Source organism: Notamacropus eugenii, chromosome 1 (assembly GCF_028372415.1).
Source record: "Notamacropus eugenii isolate mMacEug1 chromosome 1, mMacEug1.pri_v2, whole genome shotgun sequence".
In the NCBI taxonomy this organism is placed as follows: Eukaryota; Metazoa; Chordata; class Mammalia; order Diprotodontia; family Macropodidae; genus Notamacropus; species Notamacropus eugenii.
In genome coordinates, this window is record NC_092872.1 from 761,393,544 (window position 1) to 761,419,335 (window position 25,792).

Consider the following 25,792-nt stretch of genomic DNA (forward strand, 5'->3'; position numbering starts at 1 on the left):
AGACCTGCTGATTCAGTGTCCTGGGTCAGTTTCACCTCTGGAATGTCTCTGGTTGATTTCTCCTCAGACAGGCCCCCTCCTCTGCCCTGCCCGCACCCTGGCGCAGGCCCTCACCCCCGAGGAGGGCAGGGGAGGGGGTTCTGCCTGCCTCAGGCTCTCCCCACTGCAGGTGCCAAAGGGATTTTCCTAAAGGGCAGGTCTAAGAGTGGAGTGCCCTGTGCCTTTCACCTCCAGAAGCAAATTACAAAGTGCCCTGTTTGGCCTTTAAAATCCTTCTGTAACTGCCTCTCCTCCCACTCTCCCCACTGCCTTATACTCTTCCAGCCTGTGACCATGGCCTTATGGCTGATTCAGGAACAAGACACGACATCTCCTGACACTGGACCTTTGCCCAGGCTGTCCCTTCTACCTGGAGTTCTCTTCTGCCTCTCAGAATCCAGAGTTCCCCTCAAAATCTTGGCTCACCCCTCCCCCAGAATTTGCTGGTCTTCATTGTGTGTCCATTCCATTATGTGGTGTCCCCAGGGGCTGCAAGCACCCTGAAGGCTTGGACAGTTGTTTTTCTCCTTGCATTTCCAGGTCAAGCACAGTGCCTAGTACATTTCAATGTAGGGCAGATCTACTACATGCCTACTATGTGCCAGGCACTGGGATGAGCTTTTACAAATTCTCACAACCACCCTGGGAGGAAGGTACTGTTAGGATCCCCATTTTAGAGGTGAGGAATCTGAGGCAGGCAGTGGTGATAACTAGTTAGGGAGTGTTTGAGGTCGGATTGGAGCTCAGGGCTCTCTGGCTCCTAAGCTGTGGGGGCCCCTTACACCCCCCATGGCAGCCACCAGCGGGGGTGGAGGAGGGGGAAAAGAGACTCAGACGCCTTGGTGGTGGCAGCAGAAGAGTCACCAGACTTTATGGTTTTGTCTCTTGGCAAAGTGACGCCAGACCCCATCAGTCCCATCTGTCCCAGGGAGCTCAGACGTCTGGAGCCCCAGAACAGCCTCGCCAAGGTGTAGGTCGGTGGGTGGATATCGGCTCAGGTGCAAATGCCCGCTCAGCACACAGCAGATGGAGACCAATTTACTAGGTGGGGGGGCCCTGCCCGCTGCCGCTCCCATCGCGGATGGTGATCTCCTGGGAGTCCGAGAATGTTAGTGGGATGAAACCCTCACTGTCCGTAGAAAGGAGGATCCAGAGGGAGCCTGGAATTTCAAGAGAGGGAGATCAGAGACCGGGGGGTGGGCACCCTTCCCCATAGCTCCCCCCTCCCACCTTTGCTCCTGGCCCAGGGGCTCCAGCAGGGCTCAGTGGGAGCCAAGGGGATGTGACAGGGAGGGCAGGGCCCAGGGTGCAGAGCGTGGTCTGCAGAAGGGACCCCACTTCAGCTGAGGGGAAGGGCAAGGACAAGGTCCTGCTTTCAAAGATTTGGCTGTTAGTCAGATGCCCCATTCTCAGGCCAGAGCCCAGCTTGGGGCCCCTTGAGATCCCATCTACAAACATGCTTGTGCCAGGCAGCACCCAAAACAACAAAGAAACATCTTGCCCGCAGACAGCTCCCCTTCCCCAGCACCTGCCTTTGCTTTTTAGTTGAATCTCTAGCATTTCCAAGCATATCATCACACTGTGTGTAAAAAGAGTTTTTTGCTTCAGTGCCCACTCTGACTCCTCTGATTCTTTCTCTTCTCTGCTAGCATTTCTAATGCAACACAAAATCATACTGATGATAACGGGAATCACAATACGATATGGGGTAATGCTGATAATGGACAACCTTGTTTCAGTCCTGAATCTACTGGGAAGACTTCAAGCTTATCCCCATTACGAACAAGGCTTGGGGACGGTTTTAGGCAGATGCTTCTTGTGTCCTTCTAAGGAAAAATTCATTTATACCCATGCTTTATGTCCATTTAATAGGAATGGGTACTGTGCTTTCTACAACCGTTTTTCTGCATCTATTGATGCAATCACACGATTTTTGTTATTGACATGATTAGTTACGTTCACAGTTACCCTTATGTTAAAAGCATCCCTGCTCTCCTGGTATAAACTTCACTTGGTCACAACGAACATGATCTTTGTGACAGACTCTTGTAGTCTCCTGGCGAGCATTTCCTTTAGGTTTTTGGCGTCAATATTCATTAATGAAATTTGCCTACAGTTCTTTTTTCTTTGTTTTGGCTCTTCCTGGTTTAGGTATAAGCACCATATTTATTTTATAAAAGGAGTTTAGTGGGACTCCTTCTTTACCTATTATTCCAGATAACTTCTTTTATGTTAGAATTAGCTGATCTTTAAATGTTTGGTAGAATTCACTTGTAAAAGTCTGTCTGGTCCTGATGCTTTTTTCTTAGGAAGCTCATTTATAGCCTGTTCAATTTCTTTTTCTAAAATAGGTTTATTTTCATATTCTATTTCCTCTTCTGTTAATTCAGGTAGTTTGTATATTTTTTAAGTATTCTTCCACTCAAATTGTTATGTTTATTGGCATATAATTGGGCAAAGTAACACCTAGTAATGGCTTTGATTTCATCTTCGTTAGTGACTAATGACTCCATTTTTGATGCTAGGGATTTGGTTTTCTTTTCTCTTTCTTCTAATCAATTAACCAAAGGTTTATCTATTTTGTTGGGTTTTTTCCTTCACAAAAACCAACTTCTCGTTTTATTTATTAATTCAACGTTTTTCTGACACTCAGCTTTGTTAATCTCGTCTTTAATTTTTAGGATTTCCAACTTGTTGTTTAATTGGGGATTTTAAATTTGCTCGTTTTTTAGTTTTGTTTTTAATTGCACACCCAATTCATCGGTCTTTTCTTTCTCGGTTTTACGGATGCAAGCATTTAGAGATAAATTGTCCTCTGCTGCTTTTGCTGCATCCTATGGGTTTTGGTACGTTGTCTCATTAGTGCCATGGTCTTCAATGAAATTATTGATTATTTCTATGACCTTCACAATTAGGTCATTTTGTCTCCACTTAACTTCTAATCTGTATTTCCACAGTCCAAACCTGCCTCTTTCTGTTGGGGCATCACCTTCCTCCTGTGTCTCAGGCTCTGAACACCAGCACCATCCCTCACGTTCCCTTACGCTGCACATCCAATAACTGCAGCCCTGTGCCTTGTCCACCTCCCCAACACTTCCTACTTCTGGCCCTTCTTCCAGCCACATAGCCATCCCTTCATTCAGGCCCTCATGACCTCCCATAGAAGATAATTAGAGGGCCTCTTCACTGAGCTCCCCACTGCAGACTGTGCTCTGATCAGCCGCCCAAGTAACTTTCCTTAACAGACCTGTCATAGCCCCAAACACACCCATCCAATGTCTCTTGACTGCCTCAAGAATCAAATGCAGATGCCTCTGTTCAGTTTTGAGTTCCTGCAGCAGCTGGTCACCTCCTTCCATGGTCCATGGCAATGCCCTTCTCCCCCCTTTGTCAGAATCCACCTTCTGCAGGAAAGTTTCCTGATCCCTTGCAAACCACTAGGACCCTCCCTCCTGAACAGGTGTGTCTACTGGGTAACCACTGAATGTAGGTTTATCTCTCTACTTGCGACCTATGCAGTACTTAGGAACCACGCACCACACATGTATATGCACACACACTTTTCCCCACATACTTCGTGTCAGATAAAGTCCATCCCAGTGGGGCTACCAGAAGCCTCCCCAGTCCCAGACTGACTCACCGTGCTGCATCTCCACCAGAGAGAGGCCAAATGCCTGCTGAACCATCTGTAGGCGCACCTTGCCATCACAGAGAAGGACTGCTCTCTTGTCTACCATGGGCCCTGCGGGGGACGGCTTCTTTGAGCCCAAGAACAAAATCTGTTACCTGACAATAAACACCACAAGGCTGGGTCTCCTCTTCCTCCTCCCTGGCACCATCACTAACCCACTGCAGGTCACAAAAGCCTTGGTGCCAGGGCTAGGGAATTCCCCCCTCCCTGGGTGACAAGCAGCCCAGGCCAGGTAGGGGCAACCTCTGATCTCATTAAGAGTCCCAAACTTCAGCCTATGCCTGGGAACAGACCAGGGGACCCAGAATGGGGAGAGGACACGTAAGTCACAGACATCTGGAAACAGTGGTAAAGGCAATAAAGACAAAAGATAAGGATTTCTAAAAATTAACTTAAAACATTTAAGCCATTTTTTGACACAAAAAACTTTAACTTTTTTTATGGAAATGACACTACAAAAAAACAATTAAAAAAATGACTTGAAAGAATATTTTCCCTCCTGGGAAGAACGGTCCCATCTTCTCCACAGGCTCCTTCCCAGTCCCTCCTTGCCTTGCCCTCCCCACCAGGACAGCACTCAGCGAGTTGCTCTCCACCCTACTCCCCCATGCGGGAAAACTCTTAGGGATTCACTTAGAGATTTGGGTGAGGGGGGATTCTGCCAGAACTACATGGCGCTGATCAAACTTGGAGGAAGTTGACCACAAGCAGCAGGGCAGGTAGGGGGGCAGGCTGGGGGGCCATGGGCCCACCTGCATCAGGACGAATCCTTCAGCTTTGATGGGACATAGCTTCCGCCTTGCAAGAAAGCTTCTGTTCTTTCCCAGATGAAGTAAAACAAGAAAGGGTAAAGAAACATTTTTCTTATGCTAGTCCAATGGGAATGGTCTTTTTTTATGTAAAAAACCAACCTATTTAATATTTCAGATTTAAATAGTTTCTAGAATGGTTAAGAATGAGTGTGCAATAAAGTGATATCCACGAAGTACTTTGCAAACGTTAAAGCGCTATATTTCAGTGCTACGCTGTAATCTGCATTGGTGAAGGGAGTTCTCACATGGGGAGTGCTAACCTCCCTCACAGGATTGGATCCAAAAACCAGGAGGAGCTCTCCTCCCAGGCTGCCAGACAAGTTCAAGGTTCCTCGAGATGCCGGCTTCAGGGTGATGGACTGGGGACCTCCCAAGTCACAGACACTGGATCTGAGAACTGAGGATTCACCCCAAAAAACTAGACTTCCAAGGTTCAAAAGGACTTCCTAATAAACTGTGCATTTCTGCATTCTGTCCAATGATTAAAGAAACGAACGAGGAAAAACTACTAAGCTGACACCCTAACGAGGACAGACAATGCAATCAGTCTCACTGACTCGCAAATTTAAAGAGCAGAATAAATGATCATTCCAAATCAATAACTGAAGCAAAATCCCAATCAGAGGGGACGTAACCCCACCCATGGTGAGTTCTGGAGGGCAGGGGTCTGGGGAGAGTGGAGGCCACTCTCAGTTACCTGGCATGTGATGAGAAGAAAAGATGGGTCTTGAGAGAGCGGGTAAGTGCTGAGGGGGGACGGCGGTGGTGGCTGCCCCTGCAGAAGGTCTATGAGCTCTGAGAGACGCTGGTGGAGGCCCTCGAAGCTCTCACACAGCCTCTCCAGCGTCCCACACAGCTGGCTTTCCTCCTTTTCCTTCATGGACACTGTGCCCTGGGGAAATCTCAGGGGTTCGTGTATCAGGCGGTGATGGGTCTTGGGTGAGCTTGGCCTGGCCTCAGAGCTGAGCTGAGCTGGGGACTGGGAGCCAGATGCAGCCTCCAGCCCTTCCAGAGACACAGTGGTGGCACTGGGGGTTGGAGTGGGCTTGCTCAGTTGCGTGGTACTGGGACTGGGGCTCAGGACTTGTGGGGCCACTGTGATTTCCTCTATCAGGGTCTTTCCGCTGGCCAGAGACTGCATGGTGAGGTCCCCAGGGATGAGGAGCTCCCTCATCTGGGGGTAGGAGATGGGGCAAGGATGCTCCCCTGGATCCCTCTTACTGTCCATGCCCAGCATCATGCTGGTGTTGCAGAAATCTTGCTGGCTCCAGGCAGATTTCCAGGAAGGCTCTCCCTCAAACGTGACTTCCCTGACCACTAAGCGAATGGTGTACCTGTCAGACTTGGAGGAGGGGAGGAAAGTGGAGTCCGTGACCTTCTGCTTCCCTACCAAAATCAGGAGGAGTTTGTCTGACAAAAAGCAGATGCCCTTGGGCCTCTCACAGGTCTCCAGTCGGATGCACTGGACCTCTGGCACCAAGGAGGGGCTCAGAGAATAAATCAGAATGATGTGGCATGTGTTGGAGGCCACAGCTGCCACTTGAGACTTGGGATCAAACGCCAGTAGGTCTGGGACCAGAATGCCAGGGATGCCCACCTTCCGGGTAGTGGTGACCATTCTATCAAAGGTCACCAGGATCAAATGGGAGGAGTCCTGGCCAGCTCCAGACAGGCAGCCCTTCTCTTGGAGGTGGAAGACTGAGCTCAAGTCACGTCCATGGCTCCTGGACAGCATCGGAGTGATGTCCAAGGAGTCCAGGGAGGAAGACGAGAGGGAAGGAGATGAGGAGAATGGCTCTGAGTCAGGGGACACTTTCCTAGGGTCCATAGAGGGCTCCTCTGAGATGGCAGCCAGGGACGAGGGCGGGTTCTGTGTCTCTTTTGCAGCTGACATCTCAAAGGTCTCCATCGAGTGGAGACTACAGATCTTGTCCAGTGGGAGCTCAGTTGCCACCGCAATCTGCACATCCACAGTGGCCAGCACAGAGCAGATGTGACTGCCCACGTCAAACACTGGGCAGAAAGAGCACGCATGCAGAGTCTTCTGGGAGTCGTCCCACATGAATGAATGCAGGGCACTGCCTACCGCCACCACTAGCCTCTGGCCATCGAGGGTCCAGCATGCACAGTGAACAAAGCCCTGGACTTTGACCAGGTCAGCCTTCACCCGGGAGTTGTCACAGTGCACCGAGTGGAGGATGGAGACATCACGGCTGGTGAGCACGGTCAGGATTGCCTTCTGGGGGTGCCACACACAGCCCTGAGGAAGCACGGGGAAGGGTTCCCCAATCTCACAAGTCTGGGATACCAGCAGCCTGCTTCTCTCTGAAAGACTGAAGCACAACTGCCACACGGTGACATGTTTCTTGTGCTGTACTGCTAGCAGGGTGGGGCTGCCCGTCACCCCTGAGGGACCCCAAGACAGCCCATGCACGTGCTCAAACTGCCCCATGATCCTCGAGTCCCCAAATTTGGGCTCTGTGTTTTGAAGATGCAGTGCCGTCAGGACAACCTGCTTTCCATCAGTCCAGGCGATGCCATGCACGGGATGGATTGCCTGGTACAGAGCATTGAGGCCGGTCCTGAGAAGCTTGCCCTTCCCCAAGTCCATCCTTTCTGTTAGAAGGTACCTGAAATCACAGAGAAGACCAACAGTGAAGACCCCAAAACTCAGGGGCAGAGAGACCTTCCCTCCTCCCTGTTTAGCCCTCTGATCCCTGGGCCTTGCCCCTTGTTCTGTGGTTGAGTGACCCTGGGCAAGTCCCTGCAAGACCAGTGGTGCCAAAATCCAACAGAAGCAAGGAAGGCTCCATAAAGTCACACATTAATAACATGATCTATGTTCTAATGCAGCTTTATTTAATTATTTCCCAGTTACATCTGAGGGCTGGCTACATGTCTGACGCCTCTGTATCAGTCCCTTCTGGCTCCAAAGCTAAGCTTGCTCACAACTTGCCGCAAGCTTTCTGTTAGCACTAAAACACAGCTGGAGCCCCAAACCTGGAGCCCTCAGCATGCAGCCACCTTGGCAAGGGACCTCAGAAGTCGCTGCAGACATCAGGCAGGTGTCTCCTTGTACTGATCATTTATTCACCCTAATTCCAAATGTGGAGACATCAGAAAGAAAGAAACTGCTTGCCAGAGCAGAGGTTCGGACAAAAGTCCCTGGCCCCTTGGGAAGTATTTATTATGAAAAGACAGTTCCCTGGCTTTACCTTAAGGGCCCAGGTGCATACTACGGGTTCCCCTGCCACATAGTAGTGAGCTAATTTCCATTAGGTGGATGTTGTGAAATGTTGAATATCACATTACTATAGGCAAAAGAAAATATATCAGTGTCTCAGACCCGGGTGTGACTTTCCTAACACTAGTAATATACTCACAAAACCCCATGCCTTCTTCTTCCACACACCACTCTAGCAGAGGGGAGACTGAACCCATAAGCCTGTTGGCTTTCCAACTTGGGGCCATCTTCAACATTCAGTATGGAACATAGAACCAGAGAAGAGGCTGCATTCCTCATTCAAGGGGAAGGCAGGAGCCCAGCCAGCCCTGGCAGCGGGCCTTCAAGTCTCAGAATTTCTCTTGTCACCCTTCCCTAACCCACACTCATTATCCTCCCTGCCCCACTCCAGGCCTCAGTTTTCTCATCCGTAAAATGGGGATCCTAACAGCAACTACCCCAAAGGGCTGCTGTAAGGATCTAGTGAGGTATTTGTAAAAGTGCTTAGCTACTCCCCTCCTCCACCTCCCTACATCACTCTATGGAGTCTTGAACAATTTTTCTTCCTTAAATTTTCTTTTTTTAAAAATTATGAACTTAACAAATATCAACAAACTTGAATATCTTGATACACAAAGAACAGAGGAGTATTTATTGTCCAAGAAACTCACCTTCAATTGTGTGGGTTTTTTAAAGTGTATGTCAGTCAACGCAAAAGCACGTATAAAGTGTCCACTATCAGGCACTGTGCTAAGTGCTAAAGATACAGAAAGAGTCAAAAGACAGTCCCTGCCGTGGATGAACAGCCAAGTGGGGAGACAATATGTAAACATTGTGCGTACAAGCTATGGACAGAATGGATAAGAAATGAACGGAGGGAAGGTACTAGGATAAAGGGGGCTGGGGAAGCCATCCGGGAGGACAGGAGGCAGAAAAAAGGAGGGAGAGTGCTTCAGGCAAGGAGCACAGCCAGGGCAGTGTCACACAGTGGGGATGAGGTGTGAGAAATCCTGGAAAAGGAGAAGGGGGCTTGGAATGCCAAAAGGCACTTTTGTATGGAATCCTGGCACTGATGGAAAGCCAGTGGAGTTTGCTGAATAGGGGGTGCCCTGGTCAGATCTGAGTTTTAGGAAAATCCCTTAGATGGCTGATTAGAGGAACTGGTGAGGGGAGAGCCTGGGGGCAGGCAGAGCTGTGACTACTGCCACAGTGCAGAGGGAGGTAAAACTGAGTCCAAGGCATCTGCTGAGATGGTCAAAGTGAGAAGGCCTCTACAGCCTCTATCTATCTGGTGGCACAGGGCACTCACAAATCACTGCTTATGGTGGTGTGGAAGGGGGAGCCCCTTCTCAGCCATGATGCCTCTCTCCTCAATATGCCTGGGCACAGAGAAGAGATCTGCCAAACACTGCTACAGTTGGGGATGCTTTGGGGCAGTCCCCCAGAATAGTCGTTGTCTTCTGAGAATCGTCCAGGCAACCCCTGAATGACCATAACTGGGGCCAAACTCAGAAGACATGAGGAGGTGACCGCAGCCATGCCTGACTCACCAGTCACAGAGGAGCCTCATGCCCCGTTCAATGCCATTCAACTGAACCCCGCCTTAAGTCTCCCACTTCCCTCGATGGGACATGGTCTCTGCTAGACTGAGGTTACTCTGTAACCACATGAGAAAGTGGATACAAAGTCAGCTCTTCTGGAGGCACAGCGCGACCAATCCTGGGGGCTGGAGGTGGGAAAAGACCTTTGGAAGCAGGGGGCCCTTGGGCTAAGAATTAAAGAGAATGAGGAGCTCCAAGAGGCAGGGGTGAGGAAGAAGGGGTTCTGGGCAACGGGAGGGAATGTGGCATCCATTCACAAGCACCTACTATGTGCCAGAAAAAAGGTCCAACAAGGCAGGTCGACTGACGGGCACTAGTAGGAGCCTGGACAAGGTGTCCCGGTTCTCTGGCCCTCCAGGATGGATGGATGTTTCTCAAAATACTTTCCGCCCAACAAGTGGCAGAACTGAGCTGAACCCCCAGCTCCTCACCCAGCTCTGGCCCAGGTGGGGTGGAGGCGGGGCAGCAGCACCACTGGGGCCCTCCCAGATACTCACTCAGATCGCGGGTCCTAGGGGGAGGCCAGCCCTCCTCCGGAAGGGTACAGGCAGCAGCGATCAGATGAGTATCTGCCTATGCTGAGGCTCCAGCGACTGAAAGCACAGGAAACGAGGGCTCTGCAGATTGTCTGGGGCGCTTGGTAGGGGGACCCCGCTACAGAATGTTCTGTGACTGCTGTTCCAACCAGGGGCCAGGCCAGCCCGGCCCCGCCCCCAGCACGAGGACAGTCAGGCCCCGCCCCGGACTGGAGAATAGTCGTCAGGCCCCGCCCCCAGGGAGGACAATCAGACCCCCTCCCCGCAGGAAGGATGGTCCCAAGTCTGGCCCTCCCACTTCACCATTTCAGGGTGAGAAGCCAACCCCTCCGCCCTTTCCCGGAGGGTTGTCGGGCATTTAGGTCCGGGCGGTCCACGCAGGCCCCACTCCGGACCCAGCACAGAATCTCCACGGGGGCTCTCCTGGCCACTGTGCATATATGGAGGTCCCAGCGCCAGGAGGCAAACTGGCCCTCTTAGGGCATGAGCCGCTGGGATACCTAGAGGAATGAGACCCACGCCTGGGATGGGGTTCTGGCCCATTGTGCCTTGTTTGGGCATCTCCAAGGGGGCTGCTAGAGATTTGGGATGCCGTGGTATTGTAAACGGCGATTTTACTCGGTCAGTGGAAGGGAGTAGGGGAAGGAGCTTGTCTGTGTCACACACCACAACCTCAAAACCGGCTGGACCTTGACCTTGCCAGGCTGCTGAAGGGGTACCAGGTCTCTTCAACCTCCTATAGTGTGGCCATGAGTCCTCCCAGAAAGAATATGAGCATGCAAACCACGCACACACACACATAAGCTGGGAAGCCATCTCCAGCCTTGCCTTCTTCATAAAAGGACTGGTAAAAAGCATTGTCCAGTCAGGAGGGCTCAAGTAAGGAAGTCCTAAATGCAAAATAGGGGCAGTGTGGCAGATAAATGGTGATCCCTGGCCATGTGAGTGTCATTGGGGCTACCACAGACTGCCTTGAAGAAAGATGACATTAGTGGGGAATTCTGGAAATAGGTCACAACCTTGGAATAAGGGAGGCCATCGTAGTGCTGGGGGATCCAACTATTGTCACCTGCCAAAAGCAGGGCAGCTAATGACTGGCTTGCCTTCATGAAAACCACAGCATTCATTCATTCATTCATTCATTCACATGGCTCCCTATCCCCTCCAAGATGCACCAACCACACACTCTGCACTCTGCAAATCCTGGCCTGCTGGACAATCCTTGATCAAGATGCTCCATCTCCGCACAGTCTTCTCTGGCTGGCTTGCTCCCTTCCTCATCTCTGCCTTTGGCTTCCTTCAAGTCCCAGCTAAAATCCCACCTCCTGCAGGAAATTTTCCCCAATGCTTCTTCAGCCTAGTATCTTCCTCTATGGGTTGGCCCCAGTTTATCCCAGATGGATTTTTCCCCAGTGTTTGCCCACTGTCTCCCCCATTAGGCTGTGAGCTCCTTGAGGGCAGGCGCTGCCTTCTGGCTTTCTTTGTATCCTCAGTTCTTAGCACAGGACCTGGCATACAGAAAGTGCTTAAATGTTGACAGACTTCTCTTGTGCTTGTCTTGCAGGACAACACCCTGGCGCTCCTTTGGTTTCCTTCGAATTTCTGGCCTCTGACATTACATTCCTGGAAACTTAACACAGCCCAAGACTCTTTGGGCACATCAAGATTCCTGGCCGTGTCACACAGCCCACCAGGACCCCCAATCTCTCTCTTTCTCACTGAATATAGTGACTTTATTAATGGCACATAAGATAGGACCCTATGCAAGGATGTGAATAGGCCACGGGATTGCCAGGATAGGCATGTGAGTTAGGGATGTGGGCTCCCTTTGGGCTTAGGATGAAGACCCCCAGCTTTCCACTTTGCTCTTTGGAACTCACGGAGACAATGAGGTTACCTCACGGTTGCTATAACCGTACTCACTGCCACACCATTTGCCAACCAGAGCTTGACAAAACTCATTGGAGGCAATACCAGCACCAGTATCAAAGGCAGAAGAGTGGGTTTCACTGTGAAAGTCATAGGATACAACCTGTACCTCTGTGTAGCCCAGGATACCCTTCAAGAGGCATCACTTTCTTGATATCATAGTAGGCACCCAATATGACCAAAGTCCTAACTCCAACCTTCACCATCTTGCTTCAGGGATGTGAGTTGGGAAAAGAGCTGCAGGCCCAAAGCTCACTTTTTTTAACTCGTGTAACACTTGACATTTTTCTCTATTGAATTTTTTATTAAATGGTGTTCTGTCCCAACGCTCTAGATTTGATTCTGGCTGTGGCTCAATGTCTCCATGACCTCCCTCTCCACTCTTTCCTCAGCTCCTTGTCAACAGTGACCTGGGAACCACCAAATCTGACTTCGGGCCTTTTCTCAGTCAACCTCACACAGTGGCTCCTCCTCCTCCTCTCCTTTGGTTTCCTCTTGTCTCTTCAGCAGCTCCATTTTCGACTCATCTTCCCCCAGACAAGGCTAGATCACTGATCCCACTTTCTTACTGAGTAGTTCCTCTGAGGCACCACTTCACTCATTACCTGTCCTTATGTGGATGATTCCCAGTGCTGGAGCTCCAGTCCCAGTCTTTGTTGGAATGCAATATTTGCTATATCACACACACACACAGACACACACACACACACACACACACACACACAGAATAAAAACTCCATCTCCCATTTCCACACCTTTGCCCAGGCTGTCCCCAGGCCTAGGTGCCCTCTCTCCTTCCCTCTGCTTCTCAGAATCCCAGCTTCCTTCAAAGCCCAGTTCATGCACTGCCTTCTTCGTGAGGATCCTCCCTGATCCTCACTGAAGAGATCTTGTACTGATTTTCTAGACTTAGAAGTATACATGTTATCTCCTCTAATCAAATGGGAACTCTTTGATGGCAGGGGTCTTTGCCGCTTTTGAATCCCTAGCACACAGCACAGTGCCTAACCCAGAAGAGGGGTTTAATGAATGCTGACTGATTGGTAAATGTGGCAAGGGCTTGATTGGAATCCCCCAGGGACCCAAGGAATATTCAAAGGAGTAGATCTGCAGAGACATCCCATGGAGCAAGCACTGAATTCCCCCGGTGACTTCCCAGGACCAGTGTATGGCTCAATGAAGAACACCTTCCTTCCAACCCTGTGTAGGCCCCTAGGTTCCCCTTCCCAATCCCCAGCTGCACCAGAGAGGACTGGCTACTGACCCAGAAGAGTCAGGTCATTTGGAGCATGGAAAACTAGCTCTTAGGAATTTCCCATAAACAGTGGGAAGAAGTAGGTTCCCTCCTGCACCCCTACTGTTCATCCTGTGCACCAGTGTGAGTCAGGATCTTGGATCTTGGGTTCCTGGCTATCTTTCGTGTGTGTGTGTGCGTGTGTGTGTGTGTGTGTGTGTGTGTGTGTGTGTTTTAATTGTGAACATAGATAACCAAAAGCAATCCTGAGAGGGAATGTAGGGGGAGGGGGTGGGAGGTCTGGGAGGAGCCGGCAGTCTGAGATTATTTGAGTTTCAGTAGTCCAGAGCAAGAGTTCCTTAGTCAGAGCTAGCTTTGTTAAGGGAGGTTCCCCAGGGAAGTGCTAAAAGCATCATGTTGGGGTTTGGAGAAATGATTGTTAAATTTTCAGTGTGAGCATTTACTCTCAGAAAGTGGAAAACTACAAACCAGGGCCTGATTTCTGTGTTCGTCCTTTGTTGCCAAAGAAGACCATGCCATCAGAGAAGCAATGACATGACTTGGACTTGACTGTTTTTTTGCATGAGAGAGGGCTGCGCAGGTCACCAGCCTCACTTCTCCTCCAGAGCCATCTGAATCTAGTGACCAGATAGTCATCAGGATGACTGGAGATGACCCAGGATGAGGCAACTGCAGTTAAGTGACTTGGACAAGGTCACTGGACACTCAGACACAGTGTCCAGTGTCTGAGGTGGGATTTGAACTCAAGTCCTCCTGACTCCTGCACTGGTGCTCTATCCACTGCACCACCTCGCTGCCCCAGGGCCTGATTTACTGTTTTGAAGAAAGTGATGGAAAACTGTTAATACACATTGAACTTAGAACTGTGGCAAAAACACATTTCTCTCTCCTTCCAAAGAACCTGCTGTTAAATATTTCAAAGCACAGCCCTGCCTGAAAAAGAACATCCAGTAGGTGGATAACCCAAATCTGAGGTGGCCAGAAGATCCGGCCTTGAAGGAGACCATGCAGAGGGTCATAGCTGCCAGCAGCCTTACAAAATGTATCATGTTCTGAGACGTTAAGTATCCAGCTCCTGGGTGTACATAAGAGCAGCTACATTACGGCTGCTTAAATCTGCATGGCCAAGAAATAAATAGCTGTCCTATATGATTTTCTTTGTCCATTGAGTCTCTTTAAAGGAAGGGGAAGGAATAAGCATCTAAGTGCCTGCTATGTGCCAGGCACTGTGGCCTGTAACATGTTACAAATGTTACCTCTTCTGATCTTCACAATAACCCGAAGACGTTGCTACTGTTGTTATCCCAATTTTACAGTAGAGGAAACTGAGGCTGACTGAAGTTAAGGGATTTGTCCAGGGTAACATAGCTATTGAGTGTCTGAGGCTGAATTTGAACTCAGGTCTTCCCAACTCCAGGGCCAGAACCCTAGAGAGGAGCCAAATCTCCTTGGGGGAGTCTTTGAAGGTCAGGCCCTGCAAGGCTCCAGAGCAGAGGGCCCTTTGTGGGATGGGCGAGGGAATAGCCCAGGTGCTCTGGGGCTACAGGAGTCATGTGTGCATAAGTATGTGGGATGTGTGTATATATGTATGCATATGTGTGTGCATGTGCATGTGGGGGGGGTATGTGCAGTACATGTATGTATACGCATGTGCATGCATGTGTGTACATGCATGTGGGGTGTGTGTGACAGAAATGCTTCTGGAGCATCTGTCCTACTGGGCAGGGCCACAGGCCTGAAACAGGCCCTCATCCTTCCATTTGCAGTGCCTTTCCCTAATGTATTGGCCCTGTCCTTGCGCCCCTCAGCTCCAATTTCAGTTGCTCCCCCTACTTGATAAATCTAATTGGCTCAGCCTGGCATACAAAGTCTTCCACAATCTGGCTGCAATCAGCCTTCTTTTTCAGGATTTCCCTTTAGTTCCAGCAAAATGGGGAGTCTCTCTCTTTTCTATCCCCTTTCATGAGCTTACCCCCTTCCCAGACCCTATCTTTGCAGGCCCAAGTCTTTCCTACCCTTCAGTCATGACTCCTCTCCCCAGGATAGCAGGAATCAATCCTCCTCCTACTTTTCAGAAGCCTTTTCTTATTCCCACTGGAGTGAATACTTTCTTCATACCCCCTGGACAGCAGGACTTAGGATTCATGTCTGTTTGCTATCCCCAGTATGAGGCACCAAGCTTTGCAACTGGGAATACATAAATATTCTGCATTTCATTCTTTAAAAGCCATCTTGGAGAGACAGAAGGGCTGCTGGGTGTGAAGCTGAGAAGTGTGGGATCAGTGCTTCTTGCATCCTGGAGCCCAGGTCCCTCATCTACAGAAGAGAGTGTTAAATTGGGTGACCATGAGGCTCCCTCCCAGCTGTAGGGGGCAGGGCACTGGGGCCTGCCTCAGGGTGGATCTTGTGACCTAACCCGTGAGGGCTGCTGATATGAGGCTTATCTGGGAGACTGCTACCATCCTGGGAGGCTGAGTTTCCTTTAATAGCATCAGTGAGAAAGCCTCTGCAGTCACCCTAGGGGGAGGGGGCAGGGGAGCTGGGCAGGGCAGGGAAAAGGGCTCACTGGCGGCCTCTAAGCCAAGACGGTCAGCCTCCTGCCCTCACCCTGCAGCTCGGGATTCTGAAACCTGGACAAGAAACAGAGCCAAGAGTGGCCTGCTCCACTTGGGCAGCGCCTTGAGGTTGACAAAGCACTTCCCTCTCAGTAAGACCCCGTCCACGGGGCCAGGCCGATCTGGACCTCTCGGAGTGGCTAACTGTGGCTGGTCCCAGGGGCAGTAAAGGAAGGGGATGTGCAGGCCCCCACAATGTCTACCCCATGCCCACCTGGCTGCCAGGCTCCAGCCCCGTGTAGCACGTCTGCTCTCACCCCCTCCCCAGGCAGTGCATCCCTGCTCCCCCAGGGCTGTGATGCTGGGGGTGGGGGGGTGGAAGCGCCAGCCCCGCCTCTCCGGGCTCCAGGGGCGGAGGGAAACGCCGCATTGGCCACAGGCCGGCGGCCGGGGCGGAGTCCTCGCGGCCGGCCGGCAGCAGCTGCGGTGGCGGCGGCCCCAGAAGCAGAGACCCTGGGGCCGGGGAGGACGGGGCCGCGATGGGCGTGGAGATCGAGACAATCTCCCCGGGAGATGGTGCGTCCGGGGGCACGGGGGAGGAGAGGAGGGGGAGGGGGAGAGGATCACCTGGAGGAGGGAGAGTCGGAGGATGAGAGGGGGATTGGGAGGAGGGGGACTGGATCACCTGGAGGAAGGAGAGCCAGAGGATGAGAGGGGAGGGGAGGAGGACCAGGACGAGGGGGAAACGGGGGAGGGGGGAATGGGAGAGGAGGGGGGGATGGGGAGAGGCCCAGGAGGGAAAGAGGAGGGGGGGGGGTAGAAGGAAGAGGAAGAGAAAGGTGCCCGGGGAGGCAGGGCAGACCCTGGCCTTGCTACAGGCTCAGGGCTCTAAAGGAGCTTCAGAGGAGCCCATGGCCAAAGTTTAGCTTGCCCCCATGCACCCACTCCATTCAGGATGCAGATTGCCCCCCCATCTCATCCCACTGATCCCCAGAGGAGAAGGTTCTGGCTCACCGACAGGCCCCCTACCTCTGGTGACCTTATGCCCAGCCCAAACTGAGGGCCAACCTTTGTCTCCCCACAGGAAGGACATTTCCCAAGAAGGGCCAGACCTGTGTGGTGCACTACACAGGTAGGTGGACCTCTGCGTGTGTGAGGGCTCTACCAACAGGCTTTGCTTGATGGCCTTACAGGGAAGGGAGCTCTGATACTGTCTCCTGGGCCCCGTCCCTATCTCCCATCATAGGGCCATAGTCTTGAGATAGAAGGGACCTTGAAGGCTATCTAGCACACAGCCCCATCACAGCACAGAAAGCTGGATTTGAACCCAGGTCCAAACTCCAATCCAGACTTCTTGCCTGGATCCCTCTCTCTTCCTAGCTACAGAACTGGGCTGCCAGAGCCAGAAAGGCAGGCCCTGAGCCTGGGGATTCACTCGCCCCCACCTAGGCTGTGGAGAGTTCTGAACCCATAGCCAGGGGGTGGTCAGCTCATTTAAGGGCAGCAGAGAAGAGGCACTCCCTTTCTCCTTCCTTATTTTTTAAATGGCTAACTTGTGTAGGATTAAAAAAAAAAATCACAGACATTTCTTGATTTCTTCCTATCCCTAATCCTGCCCCAGATCAATGAGTTTGGGGAAAAATAGGATGAGTTCATTTTTGGACAGGCTGAATTTGGGATATTTCCGAGACTCCCAGTTTCAAATGCCTCACAGGCAGCCCCGGAGACCCCTTAGAGCTGGAAGTATGCCTGGAAACTGAGTCCATGGGAGTGGATGGAGTCACAGAGAGTGTGTGCAGAGGACAGCAGGGCCTGGGGTGGAGGGTGGATCCATCAAAGGAGACAGAGGAGGAGCTGGCCAGCTAGGAGAAGAACCAGTAGAGTAAGGATGGAGGAGGGGCAAGTGTCAAGGCTAGACACGGAGGACTGAGAAAAGGCCACTTGGGAGAGAACAGCTTTCAGTGCCATGAGGCTAGAGCCAGACCGTCACCATCTTCTGACAGAAGAGTGAAAAAATGCAAAGACAGCGAGTGTAGACAGCTTTGTAAAATGCCTAAGGAGTTAACCTTCTCTGATGGCACCAAGGGGAAGGTGATGAGCAGGCAGGAGGAAGCACCTACTGTGTGCCCCTATTTGGGGCCGACATTCGGTGCCTTCATTTGATTGCTGCATTTTGGTGGTAGCCAAGGTCTCCTGGCTTTGCTGGTGGCATTCCGCGTTGCCCCCAAAATGTTTCCTGGCTTCTCTTATGCTGGTCATTTCTCATGGTTATGCCCCCACCCCTAGGCACCCAACTGACTTCCAGGGTTTGGCTGCCTTCCCAAAGAGATGCCCTGAATATCTTGGGTCCATGGGGCCTCCTTGGAAGTAGAATTACTAATCCAAGGGTCCGAGCAGCCTCGTCTTCAGGAGGCTGGGACAGGTCAGAGTGTAAGCACACCATATCATAAAGAAAAACTGCTCTGTAGGTCACACTATATCCCCCTGCCTCCTGCTACCCAATGGGCCCAAGGGCCGACCCTGGAAGGCCAGTGTTTTCCTCAGAACCTCCTCAGATTGACTGATGCAGATGACTCTTCAGGCCTCAGAAACAATCAGACCCACAAGTATATCATATAAGCTGGCAAAAGCTTCTGTTCTGAACATGGAAACTAGGAGGGCAGAGTTTGGCTCTGCACCCTCACCTCAGGGCCTCTGGCAAGTTTGTCACCGTGGGCCTGGAATGTCTAAAGGCTGATACTCACTTCTCAGGAAGTCACCAAGGGGGCCTTCTGACTCTAAAAAAGGCAGAAGTCCTGAGATGGCAGAGTGAGGAAAGTTGTGCCTCAAGGCCCACAATGCAGGTCTCTGTTGCCTTTCCCCTCTCCCCTTCTCCCCCAGATCCTGGTCCACTGAGCTTTGGTAATAAGAGGTCAACCCTCTCAATAGAGAATGGACAAAAACCACACCAAGTAGGAGGCTTGCCCTTGGGGTGACACTTGTGGGTAACTTTTAGGTTGACCTCAAAGAAGTCTCCACTTAGACTAAGGGCCAGGCTCTGGGAGCAGCCCTGAGGAAACAGGATGAACCAGTGCCTGCCCCCAAGGGGCTTCTAGCCTGCACAGAGCAGAGGATTCCGCTATAGACCAGGAAGAGTGATGGGCCTGGAGAAACCAGGGAGGGCAAGAAGCCAGTAGGGGTCAGCAGGGCAGGTATTGTGGCCTCTGACGACAGCCTCCTTTATGGCTTTATTCCACACTCTCCTGGTCCTCTAAGGATCAGAGTATGGGCACTAACCAATCAATGCCTGAGGGTCCTGGGGTCCTCAGCTGAGCGGGTCAAGGTGAAAGGACAGTGACCTCAGGGAGCATCAAGTATGTGAAAGAGCAGGGGTGAAGGGTAAGGGGTGGAGGCAAGGCCCACTGGGGAAGCAGGAGCAGGGTGCAGTGTGAAAAGAGGGGCCTGAACTCAGTGTCAAAGGTGATGCCGAGGTTCTGAGCCCAATTGACGGAAGTTGGCAGTGCCCTCCAGAGAGACGGGGCAGTTGGGCAGGGTCAAGGGAACGGTGAATACAGATAATCTGAGAGCTAGGAGTGGCCTCGGGATCCTCCCACAAATGGGCACAGGGGACGCCCTCCTCCAATCCTCCCAGGGTGGCTTGGACAAGCCTGGAAGCACAGAGGTTTAGCTCATCCAACATCCATAGCTCCCTCTGGGGGATGCTCCAACTTCTAAACCCAGGACTCTTCTACTAATCCACAATGCTTTCTGGTGTGTTTGGATGCCTACCACATTGTCCCATAGTCCTCTGGGTCACCACTGGTCATTGATTCAGCGTATGCCCATCACATTGCACCATGGTCTTTTGGGTCACCTATAGTGCTGTCTCTTTGGAAATCACATCCCATTGAAACAATATGTGTAGAAAAGATGTGCTTTTGTGTAAGTGAGCAACTTGAGACCTCTGAAAACGTGGATTTTTCAAACATAATGCAACCCAATATGCTGAGGAATCTTTTACGCTGTAAATATATGCATGGGAGACACCTTCAAGATTTCTCTTTATTTTGCCAAGTTCAGCGATTGTGGGGTAACCAGAGACCTACAGCACATCCACTTTCCAGTCATCTGTACAGGACTCCAAAGGTGTGATGCCCCACATCTGCACCTGTCTGCCTGTTCCCATCTCGTTAGGGCAGACACTGTCATGGGCATTTTGAAGAGAGAAGGATACAGAGGTCTGCAGGGGCGGGTCTCTTCTAAGTTCACCCATCTCTGGTCTCCTTTATCTCATGGAATCACTGCCTTTAAAATTGGGCTCATTTTCCAGGGTCAGTGGCTGGTGGATGCTGTCACAATTTCTCAGTGGACCTTTCATTTTCATACTTTTCATTCCTCCATTTGGTGCTTAGATCTGCATCCTAACTACTCAACTGTACGCAAATATCAGGCTTTGAAATTACATCCCCCCACACAGCCCCCATGACAGTTATCTGATACCTGAACAAGGTAGCACCCAGCACAAACCATCCTGCCTTTGAGTAAAGGCCTCCACGTGGAAAGGTGGCCTGTGGCAAAGTTCCCTGTGGGAGTCCTCTAGCCTTCTGGTCCTAGGCTTGCAAGCCAGAAGAACAAGTGATATTCCCCCTTGGAGACAGCCAGGAGGGCTCGGCTTGCCATGCTCATTCCTGGATCCTTCAGTTAATTCTGTGACATGGTCACTCTCCTCCAGGCAGTGCCCTGCTAACCAGCCTTCTTCTTAACTCTCTGAGCCCAGAAGTGGACTTAGTGCTCTAGGTGGGGTCCGGCCCAACCAGGGCAAAGTCAACCAGCTCTTTCCCTCCCTGCTTCTCAACTCCTTTCCTCTATTAGTGTCACCAAAGATCACATTTGATTTTTGACTGCCCACTTGCATTGCTGACTGAGTTCACATCCATGCAGACCCGCAGATTCTTTTCAAACTGGTGTCTAGTGGCTTCATTATTTGCTGTCTGTTCAGAAAAAGGCCAATTTAATTTTTTGTGGTGTTCAGAATTTTCTGCGTTCAAGGACTTCAAACCCTCTTCTTGAAAAAGCATCCCTAAGACCAGGGCAGGAGTATTCATGAACCATAGGCCCCTCCCGTTCCCGTCATCATAAGCCAATATTTTCAAACTATTGTTGCCCACTTCCCCACTAACATCACAGAGAATCAGGAGCATCTCCACATGCACACAGAGCTCAGAAAGTGGGTCAAGTCCTTTGGACTGTTCCCCAATTTTTCCACCCATGGCAGATGCTGAGCCTCAGGTCCATGTGCCCATATCCACAATGCCCACAGCTACAGAAAATGCCCACAGCTTCTAGGACCAAGCACATGATGGCAACTTTGGAGGAAGCTGCGAGTCACTACTTATTTACCTGTACCCTCCTTGCTTTTGTTCACAGGGAAGATACTGCATGCATGAAAGCACACAGTGAACCGTTGCTATGTGCCAAGCTCTAGGGACATAAAGGAATGGACTGAGTCTCGGGGATCTGGTCGGGCAGCCCCTGCCACTCAGTGGGGGCTCTGGGACGCTTTGCTTGAGGGCCCACTTGTGCCCACTGTCCCTGGACGGGGAGAAGGCTGCCCCTTCCTTACAGTCTTTCTGCACAGGCGACCACCTCTTCTCCCTGTATAGCCTTAGAGGGGTCAAGCAGCAGAGGTCATGCTGTCTGCCCCTCCTATGCTTTACCCACTAACCCAGGGCCTGAAGGGAGCAGGGGCTAAATGGATGTCCCCACCCTCTGCCCTCCTGTTGGGCAGGTGAGGTGTGGTGATCAGGGAGGCAGGTGATCAAATGTCACCTGTGGAGCTCCCTGCTAGTCTGGGGAAGACCAATCAATGAGACAGCTCTTAAAGAATCCAGGCAACGTTGGTGCCACGATTACAGGGCTCCATGTTGGGGACTCTCACACGTTCTATTCACTCAAGTCTACATAAGGGCCAAACTTTGTGAGACAGAGAGTGCCCCAGCAGGATTATGGTCACGTTCTCCAGGTCTCCATCTCAGAGTCCTCCTCCACCACGGGCCAGGAGCCTGGAAGGAGCCCTCGTGGATGACCAGTATGAAATGGGTCTCCCTGCCTCCTAGGATGGGTACTGGCCTATGGGAAACGTGGCTCCTGCTTTTCAGGGCCTAGTATACAGCATGCAATTAATCCATGCTTCTTGATGGATTATCCCTTTTCCATTTCTCCATCATTAAGGAAAGCACAGAAAGTGTTCAGGATATGTAGCCTCTGGGCTCCTCGATGGACTCTGTCAGCACCATGAATTATTCACCAGAGCAGTTACAGTCTGGGCTGCAGGGGCTAACTCTGTGTACCTTAGGGCAATGGGTCTAAGCTGGGGAACCCTCTGACCTGCCCTGAGGACTCAGACCCTGGAAGTGGCCATCACTTCCTCCACCAAAGAAAGAGAAGGAGAAGGGAAGAGAGGAGAGTAGAAGAAGGGGAGGGCTCGCAGCTTCCTCTCAGACCCAGGGCTGATACTAATCTAATGTCTTGGCAGGAATGCTCCAGAATGGGAAGAAATTTGATTCCTCCAGAGACAGAAATAAGCCTTTCAGGTTCAAGATTGGCAGACAAGAAGTGATCAAGGGGTTTGAAGAAGGCACTGCCCAGGTAAGGCACCTGAGGGTGGCAGCCTTGTGCGCTGCTACCTGCTCCTCACCCAGTTACTTAGAAGTGCCCTGACGACCTCCTTGCTCCTGAGACCCCTGTCTTCACACCATGTCTTTGGGACTTTCCCCAGCAGCTGTCATGGAGGAGAGGGAATCAGGAATGTAGGAAAGAACAGGGGAGCTGAGCTGGCATGGGGAGGACACCGACTAGTGTGTGCCCTGGGCTGTGGGCAGCTGGATCGTGGGGGGCAGATACCCACCCCCACACCCCCCCCTGTCTCTCTCCCCTCTTCCTCCCTGCCCCCACACCTGTCAGATGAGCCTGGGTCAGAGGGCGAAGCTGACCTGCACTCCCGACGTGGCCTACGGCACCACGGGGCACCCGGGAGTCATCCCTGCCAACGCCACCCTCATCTTTGACGTGGAGCTGCTCCGGTTAGAGTGAGCGCAGGCGCGTGCTCACGCCGTCTCCGCCCAGTCCCCAAGCTCCCACGCCAGCGATGTCCGCCGTCGTCTGCGTGCCCGTGTCCAGCCCTGCGCGGGCAAGCTTCTCGGCCCGAGCGGACGCCGGCGGAGCGTGCTCGGGCTGGACCTTTCCTTTAACTTGCATGTGACAGCACGCGTGTGCGTGTGCGCCGTGTGCGCGCTTTTTATCTATGAAGCCAAGTCCGCCCGCCTCGCCTGTCCGTCTGTCCGCTGCCTGCGACCCCGCCCGGGCCTTAGGGACGGAGACACGTGCGAAATAAAGGCCAGCCCAAGCCCTGTGCTCGCCTCGCGGCCTCCCCGGACTCCGAGGGGGGAGGGGAGGTGGGGCCCCCGAATTCTCGGGGGTGGGGGGCGGGGGGGGGCGGTGAGCTGCCCGCCTCAGGGTCAGCCAGGACTCCCCTTCGCAGCTCCCAGGGCTGGGAGGCCCCTTCCTGGGCGCCTCAAACAGTGCGGGGCCGGGCGCCCGGGAAGTCAGCCGGTAAACACCGACGGGGCACACACCCTGTGCCTGGAAACGTGCGCAGCACTGGGCGCACACAGAGGCGGAGGCGGCCTCACGGAGCCGGGACAGACACAGTGAGAGTGACTAACAGAGAAGGCTTCCCGCGGAAGGGGGCCAGCCCGGGGGACACGAGGGAGGCCTCTGGGAGCGGCTCCGGGCGCGGCCCTTCCCCTCCCGGGAATCAGGGCTTTTATCTATGAAAGGCACCTGCGCTGGACAGGCGAGAGGCAAAGGCTCGGCCCCCGGACCCAGCCCGGACCGGCTGTGTGAGCCTGGGCCAGTCACCTCACGGGCTGGTGGTAAAGAGCTCGGCCCGGTGCCCCGCACGGGCGCCCCTCCCCGTCCCCCCGCTCGGTTCCGGACCCGCACTGACCCGGAGGTTCCAGCTCAGGTCCTTGGGGCACCGAGTTACACAAGGGCCAGGGGGCAGCCGGGGTGACCGGCGAGGGGCCGGCATACAGGAGGCGCTTAATCCAGGTTGGCTCCTCGGGCCTTCTAAATACAGAGCTCCTCGCCACCGGGCGATCCCGGCGGGGGTTGGGGGGGGGGGGGGGCCCCGGCAGACCGGCGCGGGCAAGCCATGGCCCACGCAGCCATTCAGAGCCGCGGCCTCGGCCGGGCCGGGCCCCGCCCCCACGCGCCGGAAGTGACGCCACACCCGCCCCGGAAGTAAGTGACGCCGCGCGCTTCCGCCTCACTCACCCACACCGGACGGCGCTCCTGGGGCCGCGAAGTCCGCGGACTCTCGGACGGAGCTTGGCGGGGTAGAGTACGGACTTTCGGCTTCGGGAGATCTCGAAACCACGCCTCGCGCCCGCGCCGCTCTCTGCGGCGGTCACCTCACTTCCGGTGTCTCGCGTCGCGCCAGGAAGTGACGCTATCGGCGTACGCGGAGGGTCACGTGACGCGTCTCCTCTGCACCGGCGCACGCGCCATGGGGAGGGTTTCCGCGGGGCAGACCGAGGTCGCGGCCCTCTTCCTTCTCCTTGGGCTGGGGTCCCCCTCACGTGGGCGGGGCCGGGGTCCACGGAGGTGTGTGGGATAAAAAGACCCTTCCTCCAAACCTTAAATAAATGAATAAGCTTCTCGATAAGAACAGAAAGACAAAGGTTTATCACAATTCTCGGGGACCCGCCGGAGGGCGGCCACTCAGCCCGAAGCGCAGTTTTATCCCCCCCCCGCTGGCTGGGGGCCGCGAACCCCGGGAAATGCCCCTCACCCCGACACCGTGACCCCGCCCGATAGGAAGGAGGGGGGCGGGGGAGCTCGGGCAGCCTCCGGGCAAGAGTTTTAGCTGAGGTTTTCACCACTCGCCATGTTTCTATCATGAAAAAGCCTTCACAGCACCCTAACCTCGCTCGGGGCGCCCAGGGGCCGCGGGGTGACAAGGCCTTCCGCCTCTGCCCGCGTGGGGGCGGCCCCGGCGGAGAAGAGGGGGTGCGGGGCGCCCCGAGACAGAGAAGGGGGGAGGGGGCGGCCCCGGCGGAGAAGAGGGGGTGCGGGGCAGGGACACAGAACGGGGGGAGGGGGGCGGGCCCGGAGCAGGACACAGAACGCGGGGAGCGGCCCCCGCCCCCCAAGGCCGTCTGACCCGGATCGTGGTGCCCGCTCTGGGGGGGGGGGTGCCCCTGACCCCCTGGCACTGACGTTCTGGCATCATCTCCTGGCTCAGAGAAGGGCTCCTCCTGTGCCCCCAGAGCCCGCCAGGGCTGACGTAACATTCCTTAAGACCTTTAACCTAGGACACTCTCCTGGATAACAGGACGTTTCCATGTCTTCCTATGTGCAGACATGTACCGTGTGATGGCGTGTTAGCCCTGGTCGTGTTTCCATGGGGAGCCCGCCATTAAGAAGCTCCTTCCTAACATCCGGTCAGTCACCTGGAGACCGCGGGTCTGAGGGCATGGACACGGCTGTCCTAAGCAGACTGAAGGCCGCCCAGGTCTCTGTCCGGGCAGTCAGGACGTGCCCGGCTCCGCGATGCCTTGTGCTACCGCTGTCTGTGACAGGGAATGGATCCATCGATTATTAGATCACAGATGTGTGCATCAGCCCGCTGCCTTCTCTCTAACCGATTTTCCAGGTCCACAGCCCGGCAGCCGTGGGCGAACCCCCTGCTGTGGGGGGCGTACCCGGAGGTGCCAGGGCCCTGGGCACGTGGGAGCTGGCGGCAGCTGCTGAGAACACGCAGGCAGGGCACCGTGAGGAGCCACGTCCGCTTTGGAGCACGAAGGCAGTGCCCCCGTGGGTCAGACCCATCACGTGCCGTGTAAGAGGGCACCCCGACCTTCCGTCCCCAGGGGCAGGAGCCCCACGCCCCGCAGCTGCTGCGTGTGCAGGGGGACACTCGGACCCTCGCAGAACACGTCCCACGCGCAGTGCAGGCGGTCAGAAGGGCCGGGGAGCTGGGGGTGCGCCAGGGAGGGGGCGGTGGGCCTTCTCCGCGCGGGTGTCCGCTGCCACGCGGGACACGGACCGAGACTGGCCGTGGAACGCCCCTCCACGGGGCAGTCACGACCAGTCCCGACGTGAACAAC

At 53.5% G+C, this 25,792-nt stretch overlaps 2 protein-coding genes across 6 annotated transcripts; one reads left to right on the top strand and one right to left on the bottom strand.

Moving 5' to 3' along the window:
* Positions 1-882: 882 nt before the first annotated feature.
* Positions 883-24,123, bottom strand: WDCP (WD repeat and coiled coil containing). 4 transcript variants are annotated; one of them, XM_072650593.1, is made up of 5 exons: positions 23,958-24,092; positions 9,864-9,959; positions 5,240-7,172; positions 3,680-3,797; positions 883-1,199 (listed from the first exon to the last, which is right to left on the bottom strand). In XM_072650593.1, exons 3-5 carry the CDS (start codon positions 7,151-7,153, stop codon positions 1,081-1,083), a joined length of 2,151 nt encoding a protein of 716 aa, XP_072506694.1. In that variant the 5' UTR covers positions 7,154-7,172; positions 9,864-9,959; positions 23,958-24,092; the 3' UTR covers positions 883-1,080. The 4 variants fall into 4 exon arrangements, with proteins under 4 accessions (XP_072506694.1, XP_072506772.1, XP_072506745.1 ...); XM_072650671.1 differs by lacking the exon at positions 9,864-9,959 and having other exon boundaries at positions 23,958-24,123; XM_072650644.1 differs by lacking the exon at positions 23,958-24,092 and having other exon boundaries at positions 3,680-3,794; positions 9,864-10,116.
* On the top strand, positions 16,087-23,039 carry FKBP1B (FKBP prolyl isomerase 1B). 2 transcript variants are annotated; one of them, XM_072650694.1, is made up of 4 exons: positions 16,087-16,217; positions 16,726-16,773; positions 22,156-22,268; positions 22,584-23,039. In XM_072650694.1, the coding sequence occupies exons 1-4, from the start codon at positions 16,181-16,183 to the stop codon at positions 22,710-22,712; spliced, it is 327 nt and encodes a 108-aa protein (XP_072506795.1). In that variant the 5' UTR covers positions 16,087-16,180; the 3' UTR covers positions 22,713-23,039. The 2 variants fall into 2 exon arrangements, with proteins under 2 accessions (XP_072506795.1, XP_072506829.1); XM_072650728.1 differs by lacking the exon at positions 16,087-16,217 and having other exon boundaries at positions 21,048-22,268.
* Positions 24,124-25,792: the final 1,669 nt, after the last annotated feature.

Excerpts from the sequence above, each read along its gene's own strand:
- FKBP1B (XM_072650694.1), top strand. The coding sequence starts at position 16,181 with ATGGGCGTGGAGATCGAGACAATCTCCCCGGGAGATG. Across the intron at positions 16,218-16,725 it reads GACAATCTCCCCGGGAGATG|GAAGGACATTTCCCAAGAAG; the intron begins GTGCGTCCGGGG and ends GTCTCCCCACAG. Across the intron at positions 16,774-22,155 it reads CTGTGTGGTGCACTACACAG|GAATGCTCCAGAATGGGAAG; the intron begins GTAGGTGGACCT and ends ATGTCTTGGCAG.
- WDCP (XM_072650671.1), bottom strand. The coding sequence starts at position 7,153 with ATGGACTTGGGGAAGGGCAAGCTTCTCAGGACCGGCCTCAATGCTCTG. Across the intron at positions 3,798-5,239 it reads TTCTTCTCATCACATGCCAG|AAGCCGTCCCCCGCAGGGCC; the intron begins GTAACTGAGAGT and ends TTGGGCTCAAAG. Across the intron at positions 1,200-3,679 it reads TCTGGTGGAGATGCAGCACG|GCTCCCTCTGGATCCTCCTT; the intron begins GTGAGTCAGTCT and ends TTGAAATTCCAG.